Below are 27,272 nucleotides of genomic sequence, written 5' to 3' on the forward strand. Positions count from 1 at the left end.
TGCCCACAAGAGAAAGCAGAAAAAATCTAAAATCAGCACCCTAACACCACAGTTGAAAGAACTAGAGAAGCAAGAGTAAACAAATTCAAAAGCTACCCGAAGGGAAGAAATAACTAAGATCAGAGCAGAGCTGAAGGAAATAGAGACACAAAAAACCCTTCAAAAAAATCAATGAATCCAGGAGCTGGGTTTATGAAAAGATCAACAAAATTGACAGACTGCTAGCGAGACTAATATAGAAGAAAAAAGAGAAGAATCAAATAGACACAATAAAAAATAATAAAGGGGATATCACCACCAATCCCACAGAAATACAAACTACCTTTAGAGAATACTATAAGCACCTGTACACAAATAAACTAGAAAATCTAGAAGAAATGGATGAATTCCTGAACACATATACCCTCCCAAGACAAAACCAGGAAAAAGTTCAATCTCTGAATAGACTAATAACAGGCTCTGAAACTGAGGCAATAATTAATAGTTTACCAACCAAAAAAAGTCCAGGATCGGACGTATTCACAGCCGAATTCTACCAGAGGTACAAAGAGGAGCTGGTACCATTCCTTCTGAAACTATTCCAATCAATAGAAAAAGAGAGAATCCTCCCTATCTCATTTTATATGGCCAGCATCATCCTGATACCAAAACCTGGCAGAGACACAACAAAAAAAGAGAATTTTAGACCAATATTCCTGATGAACATCATTGGGAATATCCTCAGTAAAATACTGGCAAACTGATTCCAGCAGCACATCAAAAAGCTTATCCACCACGATCAAGTTGGCTTCATCCCTGGGACGCAAGGCTGGTTCAACATATGCAAATCAATAAATGTGATCCATCACATAAACACGACCAATGAGAAAAACCACATGATTATCTCAATAGTTGCAGAAAAGGCCTTCAACAAAATTCAACAGCCTTCATGCTAAAACTCTCAATAAACTAGGTATTGATGGAATGTATCTCAAAATAATAGGATCTATTTATGACAAACCCACAGCCAATATCATACTGAATGGGCAAACCTGGAAGCATTCCCTTTGTAAACCAGCACAATACAAGGATGCCCTCTCTCACCACTCCTATTCAACATAGTGTTGGAAGTTCTGGCCAGGGCAATCAGGCAAGAGAAAGAAATAAAGGGTATTCAATTAGGAAAAGAGGAAGTCAAATTGTCTGTGCTTGCAGATGATATGATTGTATATTTAGAAAACCCCATTGTCTCAGCCCAAAATCTCCTTAAGCTGATAAGCAACTTCAGCAAAATCTCAGGATACAAAATCAGTGTGTAAAAATCACAAGCATTCCTATACACCAAGAACAGACAAACACAGAAACAAATCAAGAGTGAACTCCCATTCACAATTGCTACAAAGAGAATAAAATACCTAGCAATCCAACTTACAAGGGAGGTGAAGGACCTCTTCAAGGAGAACTACAAACCACTGCTGAAGGAAGTAAAACCGGAACAAAACAAATGGAAGAACATTCCGTGCTCATGGATAGGAAGCATCAATATCATGAAAATGGCCATACTGCACAAGATGATTAATAGATTTAATGCCATCCCTATCAAGCTCCCAATGACTTTCTTCACAGAATTGGAAAAAAACTACTTAGTTTCCTATGGAACCAAAAAAGAGCCCTCATTGCCATGACAATCCTAAGCAAAAAGAGCAAAGCTGGAGGCATCACGCTACCTGATTTCAAACTATACTACAAGGCTAGAGCATCCAAAACAGCATGGTACTGGTAACAAAGAAGATATATGGACCAATGGAACAGAACAGAACAGAACAGAGGCCTCAGAAATAACACCACACATCTACGGCCATCTGATCTTTGACAAACCTGACAATAATAAGAAATGGGGAAAGGATTCCCTATTTAATAAATGGTGTTGGGAAAACTGTCTAGCCATATGTAGAAAGCTGAAACTGGATCCCTTCCTTACACCTTATAGAAGAACTAATTCAAGATGGATTAAAGATTTAAATGCTAGACCTAAAAGCATAAAAACCCTAGAAGAAAAAACCTAGGCAATACCATTCAGGATAGAGGCATGGGCAAGGACTTCATGACTAAAACACCAAAAGCAATGGCAACAAAAGCCAAAATTGACAAATTGCATCTAATAAAACTAAAGAGTTTCTGCACAGTAAAATAATAATAATAATACAAAAAAAAACTATCATCAGAATGAACTGGCAACCTACAGAATGGGAGAAAAATTTTTGCAATCTATCCACCTGACAAAGGGCTAATTGAATGTACAAAGAAGTTAAACAAATTTACAAGAAAAAAACAAAAAAACACATTAAAATTTGGGCAAAGTATAAGAACAGATACTTCTCAAAAGTAGACATTTATGCAGCTAAGAGGCATATGAAAAAATGCTCATCATCACTGGTCATTAGAGAAATGCAAATCAAAACCACAATGAGATACCATCTCACGCCAGATAGAATAATGATCATTAAAACGTCGGGAAACAACAGATGCTGGAGAGGTGTGGAAAAATAGGAATGCTTTTACACTGTTAGGGGAGTGTAAATTAGTTCAACCATTGTGGAAGACAATGTGGCAATTCCTCAAGGATCTAGAACTAGAAATGCCATTTGTCCCAGCAATCCCATTACTGGGTATATACCCAAAGGATTATAAATCATTCTATGATAAAGAAACATGCACACGTATGTTTATTGTGGCACTATTCACAATAGCAAAGACTTGGAACCAACCAAAATGTCCATCAATGATAGACTGGATTAAGAAAATGTGGCACATATACACCATGGAATACTATGCAGCCATAAAAAAGGATGAGTTCATGTCCTTTGCAGGGACATGGATGAAGCCAGAAACCATGATTCTCAGCAAACTATCACAAGAGCAGAAAACCAAACACTGCGTGTTCTCACTCATAAGTGGGAGTTGAACAATGAGAACACATGGACACAGGGAAGGGAACATCACACACTGGTGCCTGTTGGGGACTGGGGGGCTAGGTGAGGGATAACATTAGGAGAAATACCTAATGTAGGTGACGGGTTGATGGGTGCAGCAAACCACCAAGGCACGTGTATACCTATGTAACAAAACACGTTCTGCACATGTAACCCCAAACTTAAAGGATAATAATAATAAAAAAGAACCACAACAAAAAAAGAAAAGCTTATTTACCATAATCAAGTAGGCTTTAATGCTGGGATGAGAGTTTGGTTCAACATATGCAAATCAATAAATATGACTCATCACATAAACAGAACTAAAGACAAAAAACACGTAATTATCTCAATAGATGGAGAACAGGCTTTCAGTACAATTAAACTTTCCTTCATGTTAAAAGTTCTCAACAAACAAGATTTTGAAGGAACATACTTCAAAATAATGAGAGTCACTTATGACAAACTCACAGCCAACATCATACTGAATGGGCAAAAGCTGGAAGCATTTCCCATGAGAGCTGGCACAAGACATTGATTCCCTCTCTGACCACTCCTATTTTACATAGTATTGGGAGTTCTAGCTAGGTCAATCAGGCAAGAGAATAAAATGACAGCATCGGAATAGATAGCAAGGAAGTTAATCTATAAAATATTGCTGAAGAAATTAAAGATAGCTAAATAATTGAGGGCTTATGTATGCATGTGTATATGTATATATCATATTCATGATTGGAAGACCCCACTTTGAAAAAATGTCAGCTGTCCCCAAATTGGTCTATAGATTCAATGGAATCCTAATAAAAATCTAAGCAGATCTTTTTTTTTCTGTACTCTGATTATAACATTTACACGGATATGCTAAGAATCTGAAATATCAAAAAACAGTCTTTAATAGAAGAAACAAAACGACTGGGCTTCCACTTTTTTCACCTTTTGACTTTAATTAAAAAACCTTAATATCAAGCAAAAAAAATCCAATTAGAAAATGAACAGAAGACATGAAAAGATTTTTCACCAAAATGAATATATAGATGTCATATAAGCTTATGAAACTGTTTAAGGCCCTAGGGAAATGCAAATTTAAACTATGTTAAGCTATCACTTTACACCTATTAGAATGGCTAAAATTTAAAAAAAAATGGTGACTGTAAGAAATGCTGCTGAGCATGCAGTGAAACTGGATGACATATATTGCTGGTGGCATAAAATGGCATAGCCACTTTACAAGATTATTTGGAAGCTTCAAAAAAAAACACTAAAAATGCATCTACCATATGACCCAGCAATTGCACTCTTAGGTATTTATCTTAGAGAAATTAATATCTTTGTTCACACAAAAAGTTGTACATGAATGTTTACAGCAGCTTTATTCAATAATAACCAAAAGATGTAAATGAATAAAAACCTTACAGATATCCTTCAATAGTGAAAAGGTTAAACAAACCATGGCACATCCATGTAATGGAATACTAGGTAACAATGAAAAATAAATGATTATTGATACACATACAACCTGGATGAATCTCCAGTGACTGTGCAGAGTGAAAGAAACAAACCCCAATTGGTTACAATACTGCACGATTTGTTTTATTTGACAATCTTGAAATGAAATCATACAAATGGAGAACAGATTGGTGGTAGCTATGGAATAATGAGGGGATTGGGCAGTGGTGTGGGCATAAAAGGACAACATGAGAGATCTGTGTTGTGAAGAAAATGTTCTATATTAACTACAGTATTCTCATTATGACATTGTACTTATTTGGAGGATGTTACCATTGGGAGAAAATGAGTAAAGGGCACCTGGAATATCTCTGTATTATTTCTTACAGCTTCTTGTAAATCTACAATTATCTTAAAATAAGAAGTTTAATTAAAATAATGTATGCAAAATAAGCTTATTTGGTGGTGGACATGGTCAAAAGTTTATCATTTCCTATTTACTTACCTATTGTGTTACACTTATTAAGACACACCCACTTTTGCCTACTTTAAGCACAAGTTTATAGTTACTAAGACATACATTTGTTTTTATATTAGTTAGTATTTGGGAATGGGTAACAAGAAATTTGATTTGCATAGTTGTATATGTGCATGTGTGCATCCTCAGGTATAAGTTCATGTTTTCATTATGAGTATATGTATTTTTATGTGTTTTTTAAATGTTTATTTTAGGTTTAGTGGTACATGTATAGGTTTGATATATTGGTAAATTGCATGTCATGGAGGTTTGGTGTGCAGATTATTTTGCCATCCAGGTAATTTGCATAGTACCAGTCAGGTAATATTTTGGTCCTCAGCCTCCTCTCTCCCTCCACCTTCAAGTAGGCTGTGGTGTCTGTTTTTCCCTTCTTTGTGGCCATATGTCCTCATTGTTTAGCTTCCACTCATAAGTGAGAACATGCAGTATTTGGTTTTCTGTTCCTGTGATAGTTTACTTAGGATAAGGGCCTCCAACTCCATCCATGTTTCACCAAAGGGCATTATCTCATTCCTGTTTATGGCTGTGTAGTATTCCATGGTGTATATGTACCACATTTTTGTTATCCAGTCTAATGTTGATGGGCATTTCGGTTGATTACATGTCTTTGTTATTGTGAATAGGGCTGCAAAGAACATACAGATGCATGTATTTTTGTGGTCGAACAATTTATATTCCTTTGTGTGTATACCCAGTAATGAGATTGCTTGGTCAAATGGTAATTCTTCTTTCAGTTCTTTGAGAAATAAACAGAATGCCTTCCACAATGGTTGAACTAACTTATATCGCCTATAGCAGTGTATAAGCTTTCCCTTTTCTGTACAACCTCACCAGCATGTGTTAGTTTTTTGACATTTTAATAATAGCCATTCTGACTATGTGAGATGGTATCTCTTCGTGGTTTTGATTTACATTTCTCTGACGATTAGTGATGATGAGCATTTTTTTAATGTTTTTTGGCCACTTGTATGTCTTCTTTTCAGAAGTGTCTGTTTATGTTTCTTGCTCACTTTTTAATGGGGTTATTTGTTTATTGCTTGTTAAGTTTCTTAGAGATTGTGGATATTAGATCTTTGTTTGATGTTTGTGAATATTTCCCCCATTCTGTAGGTTGTCTGTTTACTCCATTGATGGTTTCATTCTTTCTGTGTGGGTCGATGTTCCTTCAACTGTAGTGTAATATGAGTATAATCAGTTGACTTCTTTTCTGAATGTTTTCAGCAGTCTAAGCATTTTTGCAGGATCTTTATTTGTAGCTTAGTTCTTGTCCTTGGTTTCACTGGGGGATATATTAACAGTATTTTCGGTGTTGAAATTTGGTTGTAATCCACTAGATGGTGCTTAAATGTAACGGCTAATAGATACGCTCTTGCTTAGCCATGTGGCTCGCCTGTATTTCCTCATGATTGCCATCAAATTTTCTCTTACTGTTCTGAAAGTGTAGGCTCCTCTCCCACTAAAGTGCTGTCTGTAGACCTCTGTTTGGCACTTGCGAGCTGTACAGCACAACCTTGTGGTGAGCTCATCTTTATTTTCCTTCCCCACTTTTGAGGCAGCAGGGGACAAGACCTTGGCAGTGGCTATGGCAGAGGGTCTTTCCCGTGTCTTTTGGTGCTCTACCCTAGAGAAATTCAGAGCGGATATCAACTGGTGCAATCAGTCAAGGGTGGGGCAGCTGCGTTTTTGGCCCAAGCCATGGGAACCTGCCTGGGGATGGGAAGGGGATTGCGGAGGGAACAGACCAGCCTCTTCTCCTTATGGTGGCTGTGGCTTGCTGGAGGTGTGGTTAAAGCACTGTGCGTCTTTGCTTCTTTCCCAGTCTGAGGGCAGCAAGGGCACTACCATTGCAGTGGCAGGGGCAGAAAGGCTTTTGGTTGTCTCTGGGACCTCCATCTCAGAAAAAACACAGAGTCACTGCTACTGGAGATGTTCAGCCAGGGGGTGAGGCAACTGTGCTGTTGGCCTGAGGTGGGGACCCCGCTTGGGGAAGAGTGGGGGTTCGAGGGATAACAGGGAGGAGAGAGTGGGCTCTTCTTTGTATGGTGACTGTGTCTTGCTAGAAATGTGAGTAAAGCCCTCAGGATCTTCATTTCTTCTCCAGCCTGAGGGCAGCAGGGGAAGAACCACTGCAATGGCAGTGGCAGAGGGGCTGTCAGTTGCCTCTGGGAGCCCCTCCCCCAGGGAAATACAAAGCCACTAGCAGAGGGAATGCTCAGCCAAGGGTGGGACGTCTGTGTAGATCCAGGCTTGGGGCCCTGCTTGGTGAAGAGTGTGGGGTGGGAGCCTACATGGAAGAGAGACTGGGCTCCTCTCTGTATGGTGGCTGCAGCGTGCTGGAGGCTCCAGTGTAGCAACTCGACCTTTTGTTTTATTCCCTGGCCTGAATGCAGCAGAGCAGTACCACTGCAGCTGCAATGGCAGAGAAGCTGTGGGTTGTCTCTGGGATTTCCTCCTCAGAAACGCAGAGCTGCTACCGAGTAAAGTGTTTATGTGGAAGCAGAGTGATTGTGCTTGGGGCCCAGGTCAAGAGGCACTGCTCAGTGAAGAGCAGCGGAGGTGGGGACACACGTGAAAACAGTCTGGCCGCTTTTCCTTTAAGGTGACTGCGCTGTGCTGTGGGTTCGCGTCAGTCCCCAACTTCTATACTACCTCCAGAGCCTGATGAGAACATGAGCGTGTAAAAACGTCAGCTTGCCTGCTCCCTCTGGGAGCTCTGTCTCAGGGAAATGCAGAGCTGCTTCCAGCCTGAGAACTCAGGCAGGGCTGGGGTAGCCTTGTTAGTGTCCCAAGCTAATGGGCCTTATCCTGCGGCGTGCCCGGGAAGAAAGCCTGCAATCTGTTCCTACTCTGCCCTGTGGATTCGGCCCCTCTCCTGAGGGCCTGCGGGGGAACCTGGCCTGCCCTGTTGCTGGAGCTGCAGCCACTGGTGCCAGGGTCGCTGGGGATTCAAGGATCCTGGGACTCCATGCATGCCCCAGCGGTGGCTTTGCCCAGACTCCACGTAGCTCTCCGTGTCAGTCTGGAGTCCCCAGAGCAGCATAGTGGTGGGAGTCACGGGGAATTTCCTGAGCTCAGGATGCAAAGGTCCATGTCAGAAGTGTGGGTCCCCGGGGACTCTCACTCACTCACCAGTTGGGTGGGCAGCGTCTCTTCTCCATGGGTTGCGCTGTTTCCCCAATGAAGCCCAAAGTGTTCACTTGGATGTTCTGGTTGAAGAGGTAGTGTCCACACCCGACTCTTCTCTCTCAGAGCAGCTGCACACTAGCTGCTTCTAGTCAGCCATCTTGGTCCCCTTCTAGATATGTTTATTGATATGGGTGTATATTTTCATATGCATGTATAGTTGTGTTTATCTACGTGGGTTGTAGTGGGTTGAGTGCTTTGCACATCTGTGTGAGAGGGCATACTGTCAGGAATTATCAAACAAATTATGATGGCTCTATTCATTCATCTATGAATTAAATCAACATTATTTGAGCACCTATTCTGTTCTAGGCTCTGGTGGTATAGAGAAGACTAAGACAGAATCCTTGCCTTAAGAAATTTCCATGCTTTAGGGGAGGGGAATATTTAATTACAGTGCAGTGTATTGAGTGCAATGATAGGGTAAAATGATAGGGTAAAATACATTGTGGTGTAGAAAATAAAAAGGAAGTGAATCTAATCAGACTAGGATTCCAGTAGTCAGAAAAAGCTTCCTAAAAATTGATGTCTGAGTTAAATCTTGAGATTTGATTAGTTGTGTATGTTTCAGAGGGGCAGCAAGAGGGATACTGAAAGTGGATACCAGATATAGGACTATTATACAGTATATGTAGTTAAGGGCAGCGTCTTCAAGGTGTAGAGAATGTGCAAGCACCTCTGGGAGTAGACAGGTGATACACTGGAGTGAGGAAAATACTAGGACTTTAATAAATTCTATCCTTCAGTTATTTTTTTGTTCTACAATATACATTTTACATGAATCTAGTAGCATATAATCTTAATATTTGTGTTAGCACAGTACAATATAGTGAATAAGTAAATAAATACAAATAAAAAGCAGCTGCAATTTGGAGACCACTGTTTTAGGAAATTGCAAGTAGTTTGATATAGTTGGAGCAAGGGTGTGTGTGTGTGTGTGTGTGTGTGTGTGTGTGTGTGAAAAAATGGCAGGAGGTAAATCCAAGGGAGCCAGCAATCATCATGCCTTCAATCACCATGACTCCATGCTAGAATCTATCTGCACATTAGAAAAATTTCTGCAAATAAAATCACGAAAGAGGGACAATATAGGTGAATTGTTAATTAACAGTTGAGAAAATACACTGAAGACAATAACACAAAGGTAAAATTTCATAGACTTGTTTGCATAAACATTTAAAATGTCTTTGTTTAAACATAACTTTTAATGATAGAAAATCAACATATAAGGCATATACTAGCAAAATGAAAACCCTTTCTATATTAAAAACTCTTAAAAATTAGCTTTAAAAAGATAAAACCTCCAAAAATATGTAAAGTATTATGAATCAATAAAAATAGAAATTTTAAAAAGCTGTAGAAGCTCAAAAGTCAATAGAAAAATGTGTGGTAGACATGAATAGGCAATATACAATAAAACAGATATAAATGCCCTATAAGCATATGAAAAACGTGTTCATTATTACTCCAAATCAAATAAATATAAAAAAATGAAGATCACTTTTTTACCTATGAAATTGGTAAAGAGGATAATAAATAGTTTCACGAGGGTATGAAAGACAGGCCAAATACATACAATATGAATAGGAGCATAAATTACTTTACCAGAAAAAAATAAAATTGAATTTTAGTGAGTGATTTTGAAAGAGGGTGGATTGAAGTCAGCATAGTACCAATTGGGCAAGTACTACATAATAATAGCAGTGATAATAATAATAGTGGCAATGATAATGGAGAGTAGAGAACAGGTTGCAGACATAGTAAGAATGTAAGATCTATAGTGTTAACTGAGGTTTAGGAAGAAGTCAAGGATAACTCCTGAGAATCCACCTTTGATTTTTAAATAGATGGTGATTTACATAAATGCTCCCTGACTGACTTTATTAAACAGATCACGTGCACACACACACACATAGTTATCACATAGTATTTCACTTTTGTTTTTTTCCTTTTTGAGACAAAAGGTGATTTCTCCTGTTTCTTTTATTTATACTCAGAAAAATGGACAGTATCCATTTCTTTGCCCAGTGCAAATGAATATAAACCACTATGATGTACTAGAAAGGAACTGTCAAAAGCTTTATACACATACTTTGGTACTGGCATAAAGGCAGACAATTACACCAATGAAACAGAAAGCAGCACAGGTAAAAACTCTTGCATATACAGTCAAATGAAAAGTTATTTTTACAACATTTATTGCAGCATTATTCACAAAAGCCAACAGGTGAAAGCAACCCAAACTTCCCTCACCAAACGAATGGATAAATATAATTTGGAATATAAAAATCACAGAATAAGGTTGGACGCAGCGGCTCATGCCTGTAATCCCAGCACTTTGGGAGGCCAGGGCAGGAGGATCACCTGAGGTCAGGAGCTCAAGACCAGCCTGGCCAACATGGCAAAACCCCGTCTCTATTAAAAATACAAAAATTAGCTGGGCATGGTGGTGGGTGCTTATAATCCCAGCTACTTGGAAGGCTGAGGCAGGAGAATCACTTGAACCCGGGAGGCAAAGGTTGCAGTGAGCCAAGATGGTGCCACTGCACTCCAGTGGCGCTCCAGCCTGGGCGACAGAATGAGACACCATATCATAACAAAACAAAACAACAACAACAACAACAACAACAAAACCCGGAATATTACTCAGCTTTTAAAAAGCAGGAAATTTAACATCTATTTTAAAGATAAATCTTAATGGTCTTATGATAAGTGTAATAAGTCCATCATAAAAAGTATGAATCCACTTATACGAGTTAGCTAAAGTAGTTGCACTTTTAAAAAGAGAAAATAGAATGGCATTTGTAAAGGACCAGTCAATGGGGAAAACAGGTAGTCGATTCATGTATAGTATGTATTCATTTTGCAAGATAAAAATGTTCTGGTGATATGTTGCCAACAATGGCAATATACTTAACATGGTCTAACTATTAATATAAAATTAAAATATTTAAGATTGTAAAAAAAAACAGAAGCTTTACATCCATATGTGATTTAATCTTCATAACACCATATGGCAGCTGTTATTCTACTTTACAGATGAGAAAACACACCTAGGGACATTAAGTGATTTGTTCAAGGTCAAAAACATAATGAGTGCTGGATCTAGGATTTGGATTCAGGTCTGTCTGGTCAGAGCCCAATCAGTGAGCATTCTTTGTACCTCAGGCTCACATATTTGTCATTTACAACTTAAATAAAGTAACAAAAGTTGGGCAAAGTAAATATTTTCATTTTGACAAAACCTTTCTCTGGTAAGGAAGTTTCACTCAGCTAACAGGTTTTGCTCAGAACTGTAATGGAGCCTAGATTATGACAACCTGCTTTATCAGCTTTCTTTACTGGATCTGCTGGATGTGCCTGTCATGATTAACCTGCTTTCTACCAGGTGCTTGAATTAGGCTAGAAGTGCTGTGATGACACTTTCAGTATCAACCTAAGTTCTGCAGGTGAAAAGACAGTGACCTGGATGACGTTGTCATTTCACCTACCCAAGACCTTAAATGCCAAGCTCGAATCCCTATCTTCAACGCTCATTACCTCATAATCACATACCTTCAGCCTACAAACCTGTATTGACTTCTCATCAAGCCCTATGTCAGGCTCTGGCAATACAAAGAGGAATTAGAATGACCCTGTTCTTCGAGGAGTTTATATCTAGATGGGGCATAGACACAAAAACCTAACACATAACAGAGGGTTGTAAGTGCTATGATTTTGTTAATCTGTGGAGTGCAGGGTTACAAAAGAGTGGCATCACACCCAGTTGTAAGTTCAGGGAAGACTTCCTGGAGGAGGTGGTACTTGTCCTGAACTAGATGAAGAGGTTGGGAAAGCAGATGCAAAGATAAGGAGGGAAGAGAGAACTTTCGGATAATTGTTTGTCAGGAGCTTAGCATGTGAGGGATAGAAGGGGTTAGGGATGAAGCATAGAGTTTTTCAGACACCAGTCATGAGAGTCGAATGCCGGACAAAGTAGATGGGTCTTGAATCTGTGGAAAATGGAGAATTATTGCGGAGTTATTGGCAGGGGTGTAATATTGTCAGATTTACATATTAGAAAGAACACTCTATAAATAAAGGCAGAGTGATCAGCTAGATTATTTGTAGAAGTTCATGTAAACCTCAGTGAGATCTGAGCCAGACTGAGTTGAGAGGGAAGGGCTGGATTCTGTCATGAGAATAAGAGAAATGGAAGAATCTGAAGTGATTCTAGATTTTTGGCATGGCTGACTGGGTGGATGAAAATTCCATTTGTAAACCTGCAGGGGCAGCAGTCTGGGGGAGAAAAGGATGAGTTTTGGACTTGTTGAGTTTGAACGATCTGGAAGACATTCACATGGATATGTCAAAAAAGGCATTTCAAGTGTCCAGTTTAGGAGACAGATGGGCTGGAGATTTGATGTTCATCAGTACTACCCGTTAGTGATCTTATAAGGATTAAATAATATGCATATGGAAAATGTATATATGCTTGCCATTTAGTTGTTTGTTGAGCATACTGAATATTTGTATACAAAGGTATACTTACAACACTTTTTTCACAAGCACAACTGAAATAAACTATAACAACTACCACTTATACTATTTACCATAAATTGTGCTAAATGTTTTTACTTATTATCTAGTGTTTATGGTAACCCTTTGATATAGGAGTAGTTATTCCCATTTTTTTCTTATGAGTAAACTGACTAGGAGATATAGTGTAAGTTGGCCAGGGCTACACAGTAGCAGAACTGGGGAATTCCAAGGCCAGTGTTCTTTCTTATGACGCATTTTCTGTCTTGGGTTACAACAGCACTAACGACAGGTAGCATTGCACACAGGCAGCTGCTGGGAAGTCTCCGCCCCCATCTCTGGCTAGGAGCCCTGCAGGTGATGATAAACAAGCTCCTGTGGAATTGTGGGTAGACACTGGACTTGTAAACGAAAAGCTTCATAAGTCCCTCTTTGCTTAGTACTTTTCTCGTCCTTTCCCCAGGATGCACGTAACCCTCAAGCACTAGGACCGTGCGGAATCCAGGCTGCGATGGCACCTTCATTTACCGCCCGCATTCAGTTGTTCCTCTTGCGGGCGCTAGGCTTTCTCATAGGCTTAGTAGGCCGAGCAGCTTTAGTCTTAGGGGGCCCAAAGTTTGCCTCAAAGACCCCTCGGCCGGTGACTGAACCATTGCTTCTGCTTTCGGGGATGCAGCTGGCCAAGCTGATCCGACAGAGAAAGGTGAGAATGCAATTCAGAAGAGGCTGGAGGGACAGGTCTTTTAGCAGGATCCAGGAAGCTTAGTGGTGGCGGTGGTTGTGGTTTCCTTTCCATTCTCTACTAGGGCGACTTGACTTAGGAGAGGCATTTATTGGGGATGAAGGGAGACTTCTGGGTGTTGTAGTACGTTTATTTTTACCAAGGACATTTACTGTGGGCATGGGTTGGACTATTTTGGTACCGTCATAGTCCTTCCTATCCATTTGTCCTATTTGTGCATAATTACTGTGTGTGGGGTAAAGCAGGTGTGAGTTTCAAACTGATTCTCAGCTATGGAAAGTCAGTCTCTCTCTTTCTCTCTCCCTCTCCCTTTCTCTCTCTCTATTCTTCCGTCTCTCACAGGCCCCAGATCAACCTGCTGCTTACCATTCAACCAATTCTTTTTAAAATTGATTTAAAATAAAAGTAGTACTTGGTCTAGGATAGTAAAAGCTGTGTCTACCATATATTTATTGCATAGTATATGTGAAATACTCTGCCTGGGTACTTAAGCATATTCTATTTCACGGATGCAGTTATATAGGCAATATTCATATTTTATGCATAAGGAAACTGAAGTAAAATGATTTGCACAAAAATTGTTGAAAGTTCTAAATTAAAAAAAATTAAGCAGCTCATTCGTTCTCTATAGAATTGTGCAGGCAGGACTATTCATCTCTGTCATATAAATGATTGGTTACCTGGACATCTTGAGCTACAGTCTAGTATTGTTTATTTATACTCTGCTTGTTTTCACCGCTCTGCTGTTTCATTTGTTTTTCGTCATTGCTTTATTTCCAGAATCTACAATACTACTTAACAAAGAATAGGCATGCCGCAAATACTATCTCAGTATGTGCTCCTGAATGTATGAATTATTAATATTTGTATTGTACTCCTGGTTACCTTTCAAAGACATATCCTGTCTTCTTGCTGTACCCCCTCCCCAGCCTCTACCCACTCATGCATGCTTTTCTACCAGTTAGGGAGGCAATGGGATGTATTCGGTTGGTGCAAAAGTAATTGTGATTTTGTAATTGAGATTTTGACATTACTTTTAATGGCAAAAATCACAATTACTTTTGCACCAACCTAATAGTAGAAAGATGATATATTTCAAATTTTGGACTGTCTGTTCATGGCTCTGTGACCTTGTGCCACACCAATTGCAGATAATACATATCAAGAACCTGGCACATAGAAGATTGTGTAACATAATGATTAGAAGGATGGACTCTAGAGTCAGACTCCCTGGGTTCAGAAATCCTAGCTTTTCTACGATCTAGCTCTGTGATCTTAAAAACATTTCTTTTTTTTTTTTTTTTTTTTTTTTTTTTTGAGACGGAGTCTCGCTCTGTCGCCTGGGCTGGAGTGCAGTGGTGCGATCTTCGCTCACTGCAAGCTCCGCCTCCCGGGTTGACGCCATTCTCCTGCCTCAGCCTCCCGAGTAGCTGGGACTACAGGCGCCCGCCACCATGCCCGGCTAATATTTTGTATTTTTTAGTAGAGACGGGTTTTCATCGTGTTAGCCAGGATGGTCTTGATCTCCGGACCTCGTGATCCACCCACCTCGGCCTCCCAAAGTGCTGGGATTACAGGTGTGAGCCACTGCGCCCGGCCTTAAAAGCATTTCTTAACTTTTTGTGTCTCTGATATCCTTTAAGAAAAATGGATTTGATAATAGAATCTACCTTTTAGAGTTATTGTGATGAATTAAATGAATTCATATATGTAAAACTTATAGAATATTGTCTGGCATACTAATCCTATATAAATATTAACTATTACTATTATTACTATCATCAGGTTTTTGGTAACTAGCCATTTTTTATTCATGCTTGCCCATGAGATGAGATGATCTAGATATAGTTTATCTAGATTTATAAAAATGTTCTGAAGGGGAGAAGTGGAGTGGATACAAAGTTTTATTTATCCCCTAGTTTCTGACTTTTTTAAACATGGAAATATTGTTACTGCAAAACAACTAAATTTCTTAAACACCTACCATGTGCCACTTGATAAGGCAAACATTTTACTTAGATTTTTGTAAATTGAATCTTCATAATGACATTTTGAGGTACATATGATTATCATCATCTTACAGAGAAGGAAAATAAAGTTTAGCGCTTTCTAATAGCTTGTCCAATGCCACACAGCTAGAAAGTGGTAGAGCCAGGTAAATCTTACTTAATTTTTGTTGGCACTTTATGGAAGAGTATGCTTCTTGATAACGAGCTCTGATTGAACAGTCAGTTTCCTGTGAGTCAGTGTCTACTGTCTTTTGCTTGCTTTTGTGTCCCTATGATTACTCTTCTATTATTCAGAATTCAGGCTACCACTATGTCATCTGAACCTCCACAGCCTCAGTTGATATCCAAGGTTGGGCCTTGCCAAAAATACATCAACTTATGGCCACCATCATACATAGCCTGGTCATTGTTTTCGCACATTTGGATATTTGATTTTGTTGATGATCCGAAAGTCAATGAGGTTTTGAAACCGTAAGTCCCACCCTTTATTCATCTCCTTTGTTAGGAGACAAGGGTGGAAAGAGGCTTCATTGCATGATCTTTTTTACTTTCAGATTTTTGAAACGTGTGCTCATGTTACCTATTTATAATAAATATAATCAATACTTTAGAAAATTAGAAAAAAGTATTTTCAGTTTTTAGATAAGTAATAAAAAATAAGTATGAAGTTGATCTAAAGGAACAGATACGTAAATAGTTCTGAATTATGTTACGTGGTAAAAATATAAGGTACTGAGCAATGAATATAATATGATTCCTTTTGTGTGAAGAAGGGAGAGAGAGCTGAAGAGAGGGGAGAAGGGAATAAGGGAGAGAGGGAGGGAAAGAGAGAGAGAGTGAGAAGCTTTCACTTTTCATTTGTACTTCTCTGTAGTGAATGGATTTTCTAACCATGTACCTAGTCTTCATTTCTCCAAATGAACAGCAAGGTTCATTTGGAATAAGCAAACACAAATATCCAGGCTCAGCTATGTGACTTTGGTTAAGTCACTTAACCTCAGTGAGCCTCAATGACTTCATCTGTATAATGGGGATAACATTACATGTGTTTCTAGGAATATTTAATGACATAATATATATAAAGTTCTTGGCATATAATAAGTATTTAGCAAATGGCAATTATGGTCATGTTAACTTCTACCTCTAATCCCTGCTTTTTTTTTTTTCTCACGTGCTGCATGCTACAAACTCAATTACGGTAGCAGTGGCAGTTGAAGATCTTTGGGGTTGTATACGTTGATGGAGTGACCAGGTGCTAGACATCAGCTTGACAATCCAGGCTCTTAATGCTAGAGCTCTGTATACACTAGACTATTGAGTTATGGTGTCTGAAATCTCTGTCTGTGCATGCATTTAACAAACATTTACTGAAAACCTACTAGACGCATAATTCTAAAGGACAAGTAGAGTTAACCCAAAAGAAAAAGTACATGTAACTTTCTTTTATAATTTTATAAATCTCCCCTGTATCTATGGTTGTACCTTATTTTTTCATTCTTAATACTAACCATTTTTCTGCACACACTCTTTCTCCATCATGCTTGTTGCAGTTTATCCATTTGATAGGTATTTAAAAGTTAGTTCATCTTTTTATACTGGTTTTGTTGTTACTGTTCCTATTTTATTTCTGTTATTAAATTTTATCTTGATCTTGTTATTCTTTAAAAAAATTGCTTTATTTTTCTATTATTTTAAGTTGAATACCTTATATATTGTCTTACTTTTTATAAATAAAAGCATATTAGGACAATTTTAGCCATAATCAATATAATTGATAAGAAATGATCCTCTTTTTGTGAATTTCCTGATAATTTGCCATTTTAGTTTTGTTTACCTCTTAGATCCATTGGTTATATGGAAGAATGTTTTTGAAATAATTAAGCCTTCTAAATATCACTGTTTAATTTTGGGTTTCTAATATTTCTGGATATGATAATTTGTCAAATTGACTTAGAAATTCTCTAAAACCATTTGGGATTTAAGATTTGCTTTGTGTGACATGATTATTTTTTGTTAATGATTGATGAATAAAGAACATATTCTTGATGGAGTAAAAATTCTCCCTCACTATGCATTTGAGCATGTTGGTTGTATTATTAAATTCTTGGATATATCCTCACTTTTTACTCCTTGGTCTGTGAGTCTCTGAGGGAGCTATATTGTTTACTACTGTACTTATACATCTGGTCAACTTCTCTTTGTATTTGTAGTATATGCTTCATGTATTTGCCAGCTTTATTAAAACAGAAAAGTATATGACTGTTACAGCCTCCTCATGTATCATACCATTTTAGGTTTCAGTTTTAAAATTTGCTTTCTCTAATATTAATGATACCACCTCTCCTTTCTTATTGTTTGTTTTCACCTAGTATATGTTTGCCTAACTCTTTGTTTTCAATCTTTCATTGTCTTTTTGTTCCAGATGAATTTCGTATAAACATTGTATAGCTGAGCTTTTTTTAAAACCAAATTTAATGCTTTTGCCCTCTGGCAGGGGAATTCAGTCCTTCACACTTATTATGTAATTGGTTTAATCCTTTTCACTTGATGTAATGTTTATAATTTATCATACTTGCTTTTTCTTGTCCTTTCCTTCTTTTTTCTGTCTTGATCTGATTTCTTTTTAATTATTTTTCGCTCCTCATTACTTGGGGGTTCTGTTTTGCTTTGCAATTTTCTAATGTTTATTGTCTCATGTCTAAGAATTAGCATTAAAACTACAATTGTATATAATAATTAAATTATAATCCTGTAGCACCCACCCAGGATGTTTTACTTGTCTCATTCCTGCTCACATGCTTAACTTAAGACCTTTGGTTTAGTGTTGGTAAATTTAGCAAACAAAAGTACAATATGCTTAGCTAAATTTAAATTTAAGATAAATAACAAATAGATTTCAGTATAATCATCCCCATGCAATTATTGGGACATACTTATATTAAAAATTACTCTCTATTCATTAGAAATTCAAATTTAACTTGATTTCCTGTATTTTATCTGGAAACCCTACCTTTATGCCCTTTTATGTCTCCACTCTCCAACTCTTGGTTTTGCAGAGTTGATGTATACTGTTAAGTTTCAGGGTATTACTGAAACAATATCTATTTTTTTATTGATTATTTACTAGAACAAAATATTTGCTAGTTTAGTATATATACATAATATCTCTGAACTCCAATTTATATTTAATTTCAGCAGAGATTATTCCTTTTATCCCTACTCATTGTTTGGAACTTTCTTATACTGGTATATTCCTGACTTCTTACCTTCAAAGTAGACATCTTATACCTCCTTAGCATCATATTTTGCCTCATGGGGGACTACACTGTGTAATTCACTGAAAGGGTCTCAAAAAATGATTAATGTACATAGGAGTCTTTCAGGAAATACTTGTTGAATGAATTGTTTAGTGAATAAATGGCTGCTGACTAAAGTATTGTATTTTGCAGGTGAAATGTATAGATGTTGTTCAGGCTTATATCAACAGAATCAAGGATGTGAACCCAATGATCAATGGAATTGTCAAGTACAGGTGAGCATTTCCACTCTCTCAAGGAGTCATTTATGGTGGTTTTTGTTCTACTTCTGTGGTCATGCCACCTTAGCATATTTCCTAGATTCTTCTTTCTCTTTGTCCTTCCCTTGTTCTCACTGGGAACTTCTCTGACTTCTAATTTCAGTATTTAGTCCTTTGTTGAGTGTTTATGATTATTTGTCTGCATCCTCCTCCTATTAACTGCAAGATCCTTGATGGCAAGGACTAAATTTTGTTGTTTTTGCATATCCAACATCCAGAACGAGGTCTACAGTTTGGTAGGCATCATCGAACATTTACTGAATAGATTAATATTTGGCAGTGACTCTAATAGGAGAACCCCCCTACACATGCACACTTTTTCGAATGTGTATTTAGCATAGTAGATAGTATTTTATATAGGTATCATATACGTTACTTCTGTGTCTCTATTGCTAAGTAAACACTTCTCAGCAGCTCTGAGGTATTAGAGGGCCAAAAACTTGGATTATTTTCTTTGTAATATTCTGTTTAGTGGGTAGCACAGTTCTTCTTAGCACACCATGACATAGGGTGCCATTGTGTAGCTCTCAGCCATTCATGTACCATCTTTAGGATTTTTGTCTTGTTTGCACGTCAGCTTTGTTGTTGTTAATATACTTATTAAAATTGAGTCACTTATTCTAACTTAATCATTTTAAAATGAAACTTTATATCACTACACATATTGAAAACCTATCATTTAACATGGATGGTTAATGTAAATAAAATGAAAACTAGCCAATATCATGAAATTATAGACATTTAAAATATTTTAATGAAATATAAGTACTGCATCAAATGGATTTGTATCATAATAGATACTTTATACATGTTTTCTCATTTGATCATCTCAACAGCATTTCAAAAAATGTATGTGACAACCATGATTCAAGAATATGGATATGTGATGCCAAGCTGACATAACAGAACTATGGGGTGGTTCTATGTTTCAGGAGGTCCTGACTTGTCTCTTTCGTCTGTGAACCAACTTTTACCTGAAATGTAATTTGGGGGTACTTTTGGGGCAGAGTGTATCTTTAAACATTTGAGAGAGATTCTATTATTTAAATTTTCTGTTGCCTTTTAAAAAGGAGTTTCGAAGAAGGGGGTCAGTGGTTGCAGAGCTTGTTTTTGTGTATGAGGACACAGATAAAGACCTGAGAGAAAATCAAAATTTTGACCTTGTTGAAAATAATGAGTTTGGGCTACTACTCGGAGACTGGAGAGGGTTCTTGTGGGTAAATGGGGGGAGCATGGCAGGGCAGTGACTGTCAGGGGATTGGAGATTTGAAGAGAGAGAAAACAGGACTGTTTCTAAGACAGAGACCTTAGGTAAAATAAAAAGATGCTCAGAAATAATTTTATGAAGTTCATGCATGCTATGTGTGACATCTGTGCTTTTTTCCTCCCTCCTGTAAAGGGCCCCCAAATGGGCTTACTGTCCTGATAACAGTGTTTTTATTTTACTAGAAATTTAAAACACTGGCATTAAGATGAAAAATATGTGTAAAGCCCCTAGTATAGAACCTTCCATCAATCCCTCAGTGTTAGCTCTTTTATTGTTATGGTTGTTACTACAACATGAGCTCAATAAATGGAGCTGTCCTTATGATTACACACAGTTCTATTGCATTGTTATCCCTGTTTGCTTGGCACTAAAACTTACTCTTAAGGCAGTTCAATGATTAAAATCACACAGCTACAAAATAGTAGGAAGATATGTGAACTTTAATTATGCTGGCTTCTAGCTTTGTCTTTCTTTGGCTTCCAGCTTTGTGTTTGTGATTGACTGATGAGAAAATAGTCACTGCTTTTTTACCTCCTTCCCAAACCTGTTCTTCCAACCAGTCACACAAGCAAGATATCTAGGTGTACCCCTAGACTCTACCTTCTTCCTTCCTTTCCCAAATCTTTCTTCTAACTCTAATTAATCAACAAGTTTTACTGACTCTTCTTCTTTATTTATCATCATGTCAAACTTGTTTTCCTTCATATCCTATTCTAATCGTACGGAACTACTCTATTTCTCCTGATCCATTTATGCTCTCTATCATCTGCATAACTTTGCACATGTTATTACTTTTGCCTGGAACACTTTCCCTTTCCCCACCTCTCCTTTATTTGGCTTAGTTAATTTTTTAGGACTCAGTCCAGTTCTCAATTTTACATTATCTAATCATCTCAGTCTCTGTGAGATTTCTACTCTGAGCTCCCAGAGCACATTGTGCTCATGTCACTTTTGTATCATGAAGGGCCCAGAAACCACACTATTTTAACAAAGAATTTAATATAGGGAATTGGTAGAATAGATGTTTAAGGAATGAAAAAACAAAAAAAAGTAACACTGAAGTAACACCAAGATGATAACTGCAGGAAACAGCAAACTGAGGGAACACCCTAGGTATGAGGGAACAAAGGGAAGAAATTGGGATTATCAGAATCTAGGAGCTCAAAGGAAATGCCTGCAGAGCTGGGACCAAGACATCTGTGAAGAGGGTGTTGCCTGGCTGCTGCTTCTACCTCAGAAACTTTGAAAGGGGACCTCATATTCAGAGCTGTGGTTCAGAATTCTGAGAAGCAGCTGCCAGCTGACTGGTGCCAGTATTTCTGAGGGTGTGTGATGAGACTAGTTCTAGAGTGTGGGAAGAAATAGGAAACTGGAATCAACTACTGTTGCCTGGGTGAAAGGCTATTGTTGAAACAATGGTGTCAGGAACAGCAGGCAAACTGAAAGAAACAAACCCCTTCACCTCTTTTCTTTCCTCCTAGTCTTTCTCTGGCACCCATATTTGAAGGATCCAAGAGGGCACAAATTATCAAAGGAAAGTTTAGTTTTCTGAGTCCCATCAGAAAGTGGCATATAGAGGGGGTGGAGCCAAGATGGCCGAATAGGAACAACTCCAGTCTACAGTTCTCAGTGTAAGCGACGCAGAAGATGGGTGATTTCTGCATTTCCAACTGAGGTACTGGGTTCATCTCACTGGGGAGTGCTGGACAGTGGGTACAGGACAGAGGGTGCTGCATGAGCAGCAGCAGGGCGAGGCATCACCTCACCCAGGAAGTGCAAGGGATCAGGGAATTCCCTTTCCTAGTCAAAGAAAGGGGTGACAGATGGCACCTGGAAAATCGGGTCACTCCCACCCTAATACTGCGCTTTTCCAACGGGCTTAACAAAGGGCACACCAGGAGATTATATCCCGCACTTGGATCAGAAGGTCCTATGCCCACGGAGCCTCGCTCATTGCTAGGACAGCAGTCTGAGATCAAACTGCAAGGCAGCAGCGAGGCTGGGGGAGGGGCGCCTGCCTTTGCTCAGGCTTGAGTAGGTAAACAAAGCGGCCAGGAAGCTCAAACTGGGTGGAGCCCACCACAGCTCAAGGAGGCCTGCCTGCCTCTGTGGGCTCCACCTCTGGGGGCAGGACACAAACAAAAGACAGCAATAACCTCTGCAGACTTAAATGTCCCTGTCTGACAGATTTGAAGAGAGTAGTGGTTCTCCCAGCATGCAGCTTGAGATCTGAGAACAGGCAGACTGCCTCCTCAAGTGGGTCCCTGACCCCCGAGTACTCTAACTGGGAGGCACCCCTCAGTAGGGCCAGACTGACACCTCACACAGCCCAGTACTCCTCTGAGACAAAACATCCAGAGGAAAGATCAGGCAGCAGCATTTGTGGTTCACCAATATCCGCTGTTCTGCAGCCACCACTGCTGATACCCAGGCAAACAGGGTCTGCAGTGGACCTCCAGTAAACTCCAGCAGACCTGCAGCTGAGGGTCCTGCCTGTTACAAGGAAAACTAACAAACAGAAAGGACATCCCCACCAAAAATCCATCTGTACGTCACCATCATCAAAGACCAAAGGTAGATAAAACCACAAAGATGGGGGAAAAACAGAGCGGAAAAACCAGAAACTCTAAAAATCAGAGCACCACTCCTCTTCCAAAGGAATGCAGCTACTAATCAGCAATGCAACAAAGCTGGATGGAGAATGACTTTCACGAGTTCAGAGAAGAAGGCTTCAGATGATCAAACTACTGCAAGCTAAAGGAGGAAGTTTGAACCCATGGCAAAGAAGTTAAAAAAACTTGAAAAAAGATTAGATGAACGGCTAACTACAATAATCAAGGCAGAGAAGTCCTTAAAGGACCTGATGGAGCCGAAAACCACAGCACCAGAACTACATGATGAATGCACAAGCCTCAATAGCTGATTTGATCGAGTGGAAGAAAGGGTACCAGTGATGGAAGATCAAATAAATGAAATGAAGCGAGAAGAGAAGTTTAGAGAAAAAGGAATAAAAAGAAATGAACCAGCATCCAAGAAATATGGGACTATGTGAAAAGACCAAATCTATGTCTGATTGGTGTACCTGAAAGTCACGGGGAGAATGGAACCAAGTTGGAAAACACTCTGCAGGATATTATTTAGGAGAAATTCCCCAATCTAGCAAGGCAGGCCAACATTCAGATCCAGGAAATACAGAAAACAGAACAAAAATAAACCTCAAGAAGAGCAACTCCAAGACAAATAATTGTCAGATTCACCAAAGTTGAAATGAAGGAAAAAATGTTGAGGGCAGCCAGAGAGAAAGGCTGAGTTACCCAAAAAGGGAAGCCCATCAGACTAACAGCTGATCTCTCGGCAGAAACTCTACAAGCCAGAAGAGAGTGGGGGCCAATATTCAACATTCTTAAAGAAAAGAACTTTCAACCCAGCATTTCATATACAGCCAAACTAAGCTTCATAAGTGCAGGAGAAATAAAATCCTTTACAGACAAGCAAATGCTGACAGATTTTGTTACCACCAGGCCTGCCCTGAAAGAGCTCCTGAAGGAAGCACTAAACATGGAAAGGAACAACCGATACCAGCCACTGCAAAAACCTGCCAAATTGTAAAGACCATCAAGGCTAGGGAGAAACTGCATCAACTAATGAGCAAAATAACCAGCTAAGATCATAATGACAGAATCAAATTCACACATAAAAATATTAACCTTAAATGTAAATGGACTAAATGCTCCAATTAAAAGACACAGATTGGCAAATTGGAAAAGGAGACAAGACCCATCAGTGTGCTGTATTCAGCAAACCCATCTCACAAGCAGAGACACACATAGGCTCAAAATAAAGGGATGGAGGAAGATCTACCAAGCAAATGGAAAACAAAAAAAGGCAGGGGTTGCAATCCTAGTCTCCGATACAACAGACTTTAAACCAACAAAGATCAAAAGAGACAAAGAAGGCCATTACATAATAGTAAAGGGATCAATTCAACAAGAAGAGCTAACTATCCTAAATATATATGCACCCAATACAGGAGCACCGAGATTCATAAAGCAAGTCCTTAGTGACCTACAAAGAGACTTAGACTCCCACACAATAATAATGGGAGACTTTGACACCCCACTGTCAACATTAGACAGATCAACGAGACAGAAAGTTAACAAGGATATCCAGGAATTGAACTCAGCTCTGCACCAAGCGGACCTAATAGACACCTACAGAACTCTCCACCCCAAATCAACAGAATATACATTCTTCTCAGCACCACATTGCACTTGTTCCAAAATTGACCACATAGTTGGAAGCAAAGCACTCCTCAGCAAATGTAAAAGAACAGACATTATAACAAACTGTCTCTCAGACCACAGTGCAATCAAACTAGAACTCAGGATTAAGAAACTCACTCAAAACCCCTCAACTACATGGAAACTGAACAACCTGCTCCTGAATGACTACTGGGTACATAACGAAATGAAGGCAGAAATAAAGATGTTCTTTGAAACCAACGAGAACAAAGACACAACATACCAGGATCTCTGGGACACATTCAAAGCAGTGTGTAGAGGGAAATTTATAGCACTAAATGCCCACAAGAGAAAGCAGGAAAGATCTAAAATTGACACCCTAACATCACAATTAAAAGAACTAGAGAAGCAAGACCAAACACATTCAAAAGCTAGCAGAAGGCAAGAAATAACTAAGATCAGAGCAGAACTGAAGGAAATAGAGACACAAAAAACCCTTCAAAAAATCAATGAATCCAGGAGCTGGTTTTTTGAAAAGATCAACAAAATTGATGGACCACTAGCCAGACTAATAAAGAAGAAAAAAGAGAATAATCAATTAGACGCAATAAAAAATGACAAAGGGTATGTCACCACTGATCCCACAGAAATACAAACTACCATCAGACTACTATAAACACCTCTATGCAAATAAACTAGAAAATCTAGAAGAAATGGATAAATTCCTCAACACCTACACTGTCCCAAGACTAAACCAGGAAGAAGTTGAATCTCTGAATAGACCAATAATGGGCTCTGAAATTGAGGCAATAATTAATAGCTTACCAACCAAAAAAAGTTCAGGAGCAGATGGATTCACAGCCGAATTCTACCAGAGGTACAAGGAGGAGCTGGTACCATTCCTTCTGAAACTATTCCAATCAATAGAAAAAGAGGGAATCCTCCCTAACTCATTTTATGAGGCCAGCATCATCCTGCTAACAAAGCCTGACAGAGACACAACAAAAAAAAAGAGAATTTTATACCAATATCCTTGATGAACATTGATGCAAAAATCCTCAATAAAATGCTGGCAAACCGAATCCAGCAACACATGAAAAAACTTATCCACCATGATCAAGTGGGGTTCATCCCTGGGATGCAAGGCTGGTTCAACATAGGAAAACGAATAAAGTTAATTCAGCATATAAACAGAATCAAAGACAAAAACCACATGATTATCTCAATAGATGCAGAAAAGGCCTTTGGCAAAATTCAACAACCCTTCATGCTAAAAACTCTCCAATAAATTAGGTATTGATGGGATGTATCTCAAAATAATAAGAGCTATCTATGACAAACCCACAGCCAATATCATACTGAATGGACAAAAACTGGAAGCATTCCCTTTGAAAACTGGCACAAGACAGGGATGCCCTCTCTCACCACTCCTATTCAACATAGTGTTGGAAGTTATGGCCAGGGACATCAGACAGGAGAAGGAAATAAAGGGCATTCAATTAGGAAAAGAGGAAGTCAAATTGTCCCTGTGTGCAGATGACATGATTGTATATCTAGAAAACCCCATCGTCTCAGTCCAAAATCTCCTTAAGCTAATATGCAACTTCAGCAAAGTCTCAGGATACAAAATCAATGTACAAAAATCACAAGCATTCTTATATACCAATAACAGACAAACAGAGAGCCAAATCATAAGTGAACTCCCATTCACAATTGCTTCAAAGAGAATAAAATACCTAGGAGTCCAACTTACAAGGGATGTGAAGGACCTCTTCAAGGAGAACTACAAACCACTGCTCAATGAAATAAAAGAGGATACAAACAAATGGAAGAAAATTCCATGCTCATGGGTAGGAAGAATCAATATCATGAAAATGGCCATACTGTCCAAGGTAATTTATAGATTCAATGCCATCCCCATTAAGCTACAAATGACTTTCTTCACAGAATTGGAAAAAACTACTTTAAAGTTCATATAGAACCAATAAAGAGCCCGCATTGCCAAGTCAATCCTAAGCCAAAAGAACAAAGCTGGAGGCATCACGCTACCTGACTTCAAACTATACTACAAGGCTACAGTAATCAAAACAGTATGGTACTGGTACCAAAACAGAGATATAGACCAATGGAACAGAACAGAGCCCTCAGAAAAAATGCTGCATATCTACAACTATCTGATCTTTGACAAACCTGACAAAAACAAGCAATGGGGAAAGGATTCCCTATTTAATAAATGGTTCTGTGAAAACTGGCTAGCTATATATGTAGAAAGCTGAAACTGGATCCTTTCCTTACACCTTATACAAAAATTAATTCAAGATGGATTAAAGACTTACATGTCAGACCTAAAAGCATAAAAAGCCTAGAAGAAAACCTGGGCAATACCATTCAGGACATAGGCATGGGCAAGGACTTCATGTCTAAAACACCAAAAGCAATGGCAACAAAAGCCAAAATTGACAAATGGGATCTAATTAAGCTAAAGAGCTCCTGCACAGCAAAAGAAACCACCATCAGAGTGAACAGGCAACGTACAAAATGGGAGAAAATTTTTTGCAACCTACTCATCTGGTAAAGGGCTAATATCCAGAATCTACAGTGAACTCATACAAATTTACAAGAAAAAAACAAACAACCCCATCAAAAAGTGGGCAAAGGATGTGAACAGACACTTCTCAAAAGAAGACATTTATGCAGCCAAAAAACACATGAAAAAATGCTCATCACTGGCCATCAGAGAAATGCAAATCAAAACCACAATGAGATAACCATCTCACACCAGTTAGAATGGTGATCATTA

At 38.6% G+C, this 27,272-nt stretch overlaps 1 protein-coding gene across 3 annotated transcripts in view; it reads left to right on the forward strand.

Moving 5' to 3' along the window:
* FAAH2 (fatty acid amide hydrolase 2) overlaps window positions 1-27,272 on the forward strand; it is a 399,339-nt gene that overhangs the window by 167,861 nt on the left and 204,206 nt on the right. The window contains exons 1-2 of one of the 3 annotated variants that reach the window (XM_063804045.1): window positions 12,843-13,339; window positions 18,837-18,919. In XM_063804045.1, coding sequence (XP_063660115.1) covers window positions 13,148-13,339; window positions 18,837-18,919 — 275 coding nt within the window. In that variant the 5' untranslated portion in view covers window positions 12,843-13,147. Of the gene's footprint in view, window positions 1-12,842; window positions 13,340-18,836; window positions 18,920-27,272 lie in introns of those variants that run through there. The other 2 variants (XM_054676504.2, XM_054676505.2) reach the window with 2 other exon arrangements.

This window comes from Pan troglodytes, chromosome X (genome assembly GCF_028858775.2).
Source record: "Pan troglodytes isolate AG18354 chromosome X, NHGRI_mPanTro3-v2.0_pri, whole genome shotgun sequence".
NCBI classification, from domain to species: Eukaryota; Metazoa; Chordata; class Mammalia; order Primates; family Hominidae; genus Pan; species Pan troglodytes.